A 6,114-nucleotide genomic window follows, 5' to 3' on the forward strand; every position below is an offset into this window, starting at 1 on the left:
TTTACCTTACATTCCATAATCTCTTTCACAGAATTCTAAAAATCCCACGGAACAATATTGTCTTATTAGCAATATTGGCTATAATTTGTAATGCAGAGAATGTTTTATGCTGTGGCCTAAATTCTTAAGTGTCTTAACTTTTGCACTGAATATATGTATTACGATTAAGATTGAAATCATCATGTTTTAATCAACATCTTCAATAGACTTTTTTATATTTTACTTTTTTTTTATATTTTACTTTTTTTTTCTTTTTTACGGACCTTTAACCTGCGGCGTAGGCTTAATCAACACATCAACGGACTGAGTTAGGGTTTGATATTGATCGGAGTGCTGTGTGTTTTGCATGGGATTGTTTAGAGGGTAATTCAGTGTCAGTGTCTGTCTGTGTCGTCTCAGTGGCGCCATGTGCCTTTTTGGATTGCTAATTTCTCTAACCGTCTGCCCGCTCCGCCCATAACATCCATTCTCACAGCGGCAATCAAGATCTTTTGGCTTGCGTAGCCTGGGGAACATGCTCACTTTGGCGTCAACATGACGATCTACAGCGGATGACACTGCAAGTACAAGTTTTGTTCAGAATTCTGAAGTGCACATACAGACATAAATAGGCTACTGTAGAAGGCTATCATGCTTGTAGGCCTAATCAAATTAATATGTGACAATTATAATAAACGTATCTGAACAATGTGGCTGTAAACTCAAATGCAACAGTGTTCATAGCAACTGTATATCTGTGACATTGAGAATTAACAAAAAAAAACCTGTCATTTTGTTACCTGGCAGACGCAATAGGCAAGAGCGCGTCTATCAGTAGGCGGAATGATAAATTGTGTGACCGCCGCCTGAACCAATGGAAATCTGATGTTTACGGAGTATGGAAATTAGTTGAGCGATAATCCAATGGGATTTGAGAGGGCGGAGTTGTGTTACATAGCGAAGTCGGGGCTCAGATATTTCTTCAACTCAAGATCCCCTACCCGACGTCGATCTCAGTTGTGTTGATGTGGGAGTCGACAGCCTTTATTCACATTTCGTTGGTTTTGGATTATAAATGTGATGCCCAACCATCGTCGAAGAAGTGTCTGAAGCCGAGCTGTTCAAATAGGCACTACTTTTTCTCCAGTTTATTCTCAAGGAATGTACTTTTTCTTTTAGCAGGAACTCCGTTTTTCCTGTAGACGAAGTAGCCTATGCCAGTCGCAGTCGGCTTTTAAGCAATTTCGCATGTAGCCTACATCCCGATGCTGGGATAAGCTTTTTCGGGCTTTGGTGTTTTTATGATGTCCTCTGAAGGATTGTGATTGTGCCATCATATGTTCAGGAATGCTACAATTCCTTCTTTAGCTTACATGTAACTTTTTCATCGAGCGCAGCCCCGCGGGTTTTGCTACTGGATAAAAGGACTGTTCAGTAATTTGTCGTAAATGGATCGCCATTCCAGTTTCATTTCCATTTGGCTTCAACTGGAACTCTGCGCCATGGCTGTTCTTCTTACTAAAGGTAAACTTTGATCCCTAAACATGGGTGAACATGTTTGGTTCTTCGGATCAAATGAAAGTGTCGCAAAGGTGGTGAATATGAGGAGACGACTGGGTCAGACGAAAAGGGCCTTAACATTGCTTGCTTATCAACTTTCAATTGTGCAACAATAAAGCCAATTACTTAGTGTTCATCAACAATTACTTGTTTTCACTATAGGCCTAATTCTTAAATTTAGATAATTATATATTACAAAATCAATAGTAGCCTAGCCTAGTTGGAAAGTGCTACAATAGGTACGCGCATCACACTTGGTGCCATCATGTTTTGTTGAGTTTCCAAATGCCTCAATATTATTATAATTTGTCGGCAATGTAGCCTACCTGTAGTTCACTATTATATAATTGTATTTCATGAAGTAGCAAGCACTGTCTATTATAATGACATTGGCAGAAACTGAATGGCCCCAATGCCATAGTTCTCACATTGGTAACACAGTCATAGCCTATATGCCCATGTTTATATTAAACATGTGGGTCTCCTATATAATTTTTGTAATCTAAGCACAAATAGCAGTTACAGACTACATTTGGGTATGTGCCATAGGCCCTAATGTGTTTAATGTTTTCCCTGTAGGCTAGGCATATAGTGCAATTCTACTGTCAATTAAGTTAATAAGGCGACATGTAACTCGACACTATCTACACATTAACAGCGTACCACAACAAACACAAAGGTGTTGATTTGTGTGTGTGGAGTTCACAATGGCAATTACATTTCCATCAGTATATCAAATCATTTTGACCTCAAGCCTATAAAAGTAGCCTGTAACAGTTCGGCCTACATGGCCTTGATGTGATGGGAAACTATTAAACAGTTTTTTATTCTATAGAAAAAACAGAATATCCATTTGAATTGAGAAAAGAAACACAGTTCAATTATTTACAGTATAGCCATATAACACATTTTCATATTATTCAATTATGTTGTCACTTTGCAAAAAAAAAAGAGTAGTATGTTGATAAGGTTGTCGGTGGAACCTTTTTAGATTAGAACTCAAATGTACCCCGCCCCCCCAACCCTTCCTGACCACAAGTAAGCTTGCGTGCAAGCTGAAAAAGGAGACTTCTGCGCCGCTCTCTCACCCCCCTTTACGAGTTTCCATTTGGGTTGAAAGAAATTGACTTTGGCAAACAAACCACTAATTATAATCTACACGGTTCCTGTTTTATAATACTGACTAAAGAACCCTTTTGCGCGGAAAGCTCTTAAAGCTTATTTACTGTATTTCATTTAACCAAAACAAGGCTTGTTTATTGTATTTCACTGAACTAAAATGGGAGATTCCTGAAGTATTTCAGGTTACTTGTCATATACTCGTTTTGACAATGTTGCCAATGTCAATTCAGACCCAAAGGTTTGAGAGTCCTATAAAGACACGTGTAGCCATGGTTTCCGATTCAAGTCTCTAAATAGCGAGTTGACGTCATGATTTTAAAGGCAAAGTAGGTAGGCCTACATTTATTCAGAGATATAGCCTAACAGCCGTGTGTGGCGCATTCACACCCTTAAAGCTGACATGTTTATAAAATTTCACCTATTCTGTTGTAAAACGCAAGCCTTTGCACTGTTGAAATGATGATTGGTAACATTCTACACTAAGGTTGCCTATGTGAAGGATTTATGAAGGGTCTATAAGTTGCTGTGTACATGATGTAATTGTAATTGATTGTATAGCGAACGTGCAGCCACATACAAGCTCATTATTGTGTCCAGCAGAACACATCATCATTTCAACCACGAGTTAAAACTGAATATTTTAAAACAAATTATACAGCAAACACTACTTTTAAACCCTTGATAATAACCCCTTTATGAAGGCTACCTAACCCTAATGTAAAGTGTTAGGCTACCGAAATTTAGCCCATAGGTAAAATAACCTATGAAAGGTGAATTACTATTAGTGCCAGATACAAAACATCAGCAGTGTTTGCTCTTTACTATGTTGATAAATTCGACCTACAGCACTTCATGCATCTAAGGCTGTTGTGTATTTTGCCTCCTTTCATGTTTTGCAGGAGAAATAAGGTGTTACTGTGACGCTCCGCACTGTGTGGCCACGGGTTACATGTGCAAATCAGAATTAAACGCCTGCTTCACCAAGGTCCTTGACCCTCTGAACACAAACTCTCCGCTCACACACGGATGTCTAGATCCCGTCGCGAACGCAGCCGATGTGTGCGGCTCAAAGAGCACAGCCGTCCTGTCTGGGGGCTCCTCCACGCTAGAGTGCTGTCACGACGACATGTGCAACTACAGAGGCCTGCACGACCTGGCGCACACCAGAGATTCAACAGGTAAGGAGAATGGAAACTGTTAGTGATTCTTGTGTGGCTCTTTGGATAACCGAAACACCCGTATCACCCCTTTAGGGATAAAAACGCATTACCTATTACAGAAAACTCTGATTATATGCAGGCAATTAATGTTCTGTTCCACTGTAAAATTATTACCTGTAATATTATTTGGGGCTGCCTTTACCCCCTTGCTTAAACTGTATCAACAGGGGTTCATGAAATGGCTTACTGTTAAGGACACGCCATCCATGCACCCTTTAATAATTCCCACCTCTTTTTAATGGGTTCCAGCACAGCGGCAGAAAAGGGAGGGAGCAGCCAGTTTACCTTAAGCACTTGGACGTAGATCAGATATTTTTTATTGCATGTGCACCATGTAATTTTCCCACTGAGTAGGAATGTGCCTTGTAGAATATCCCCTGACAGACTACATGTAGGGCATAAATACTAGCCCATTGAGTTATGAAAAGGTGCACACAGAGAGGAAGGGAGCTCTCAAGTGGGAATCTTGTTATGACCCAGTCCAGAGGTAGTTTATTAGCTGAAATTAATTTCTGGCCCCCATCTCGGATAAACGACTCATACCTTTTGCCTCTCTTGTCTCTAGACCATGGAAGGTACCAGCCAGAGAGCAACAACCGCAACCTCATCACGCGAGTACAGGAGCTGGCCTCTGCCAAGGAGGTGTGGTTCAGGGCAGCAGTGATCGCAGTGCCCATCGCGGGCGGCCTCATCCTCGTCCTGCTCATCATGCTGGCCCTGCGCATGCTCCGCAGCGAGAACAAGCGCCTGCAGGACCAGAGGCAGCAGATGCTGTCGCGGCTCCACTACAGCTTCCACGGCCACCACACCAAGAAGGGTCACGTGGCCAAGCTGGACCTAGAATGCATGGTGCCAGTCACAGGCCACGAGAACTGCTGCCTAACCTGCGACAAGATGAGACAGGCTGACCCAGGCAATGATAAGATCTTCTCTCTGGTGCACTGGGGAATGTACAGCGGGCACGGGAAGCTGGAGTTTGTATGACTTTCTTTTGAGCCCCTGACACTGCCCAAACAGCCGAGACTGCCTCTATTCGTTGGGTTTCTCTTTTTACTTAAAAAAAAACTAACTACTTTTTTTGTCCATTGTACTTATCTGTTTTTTCAATGGAGAAGAAAGAAACTGAACGCAAGCCTTGAGGTTTTTGCTAAGGAGCACTTTACTTGAAATGAAAGGCAAACCAACGAGGAGCTGTATTTAAACTTGAGGGGGCAGGACTAACTGAGAGAGCTCTGTCATTGCCCTGTGGATCCTGGACTTACACTGAGCGCTGAAGGATTCCAAATCTGTCTTATTTGCACATTTGTAAAATATAAAAAGAAAATAACTTGTTTTGCTTAAAAGAAGCTAAATAGAAGAATTTTACACTGACACCAGGGTACAAAAAGGACTTTTGAGGAGTAAAAAAAGAGTAAAGAATTCAGTGTTGACTGTAGGTGTGCACACTCCTCTGTGTACGTTTCTTGATTCAAGCTTATTGTAAAGATTTTAAATATATATATTTTTGTCTGAAGACCTGTCCTGTGTGTTCTTGTTTTGGTTGATCATTCCATATTTCTCTTGTGATCAGACGAAGACTGATTATGAGTTTAAGACACAAAAATCCATTAAACTGACCTGATATTTATTTGGGAGTTTGTTCTATCAGTCTGCTGGCAGAAATTAGTTACTGAGTTAATCCAAGTCAGTTTTCTCAGCCATTGATAACTGTAGAAATAGAGTTATTAGTTGTTCAATTTACCCCTAGCCTGTCCTGTTAGGGTTACACAATACACTAATTTATATATAATAATATAACTAATTGGTAGGAGAACATATTGTCAGAGACACATTAATGCTGTCAGATACCCACTGAACTACAAAGCAGTACATTTATATGAAAATGCTGTTTTTATGTTGCAACCTATTAATACAGAGGTAATACAAGGTGTGCATGTTGTGTGATAGAGAGAGACCTGTGTGTGTGTGTGTGTGTGTCTAGTTGGTGAGAGGATGTGAGTGAGAGAACCATGATGTTTCAGAGCCAGGCAGGAGTGTCAGCCGTGGTGTGTGTGTGTGTGTAGGACTTGACAGTAAGGCCTTGTTTTGGAGTAGTGCTCCACATCTGACTCAGTCATTCTTGAACCCCCTCCAAAGGTCAGATTTTCAGCTTCAAACAGATTTTTTACTGCTAGCAGGATTTATCCTGGAAGTAAGTAGCTGGATTTATTTTATACTCACTCTAATGCCAGTA

The 6,114-nt window shown here is 40.9% G+C and overlaps 1 protein-coding gene across 1 annotated transcript; it reads left to right on the top strand.

The window, feature by feature from the left end:
* Positions 1–986: 986 nt before the first annotated feature.
* bambia (BMP and activin membrane-bound inhibitor homolog a) lies at positions 987–5,394 on the top strand. Its single transcript, XM_083677143.1, has 3 exons — positions 987–1,503; positions 3,561–3,839; positions 4,447–5,394. The coding sequence occupies exons 1-3, from the start codon at positions 1,428–1,430 to the stop codon at positions 4,863–4,865; spliced, it is 774 nt and encodes a 257-aa protein (XP_083533269.1). The 5' UTR covers positions 987–1,427; the 3' UTR covers positions 4,866–5,394.
* The last annotated feature ends 720 nt before the right edge of the window (positions 5,395–6,114 follow it).

This window comes from Argentina silus (assembly GCF_951799395.1).
Source record: "Argentina silus genome assembly, chromosome: 1".
NCBI lineage: Eukaryota > Metazoa > Chordata > Actinopteri > Argentiniformes > Argentinidae > Argentina > Argentina silus.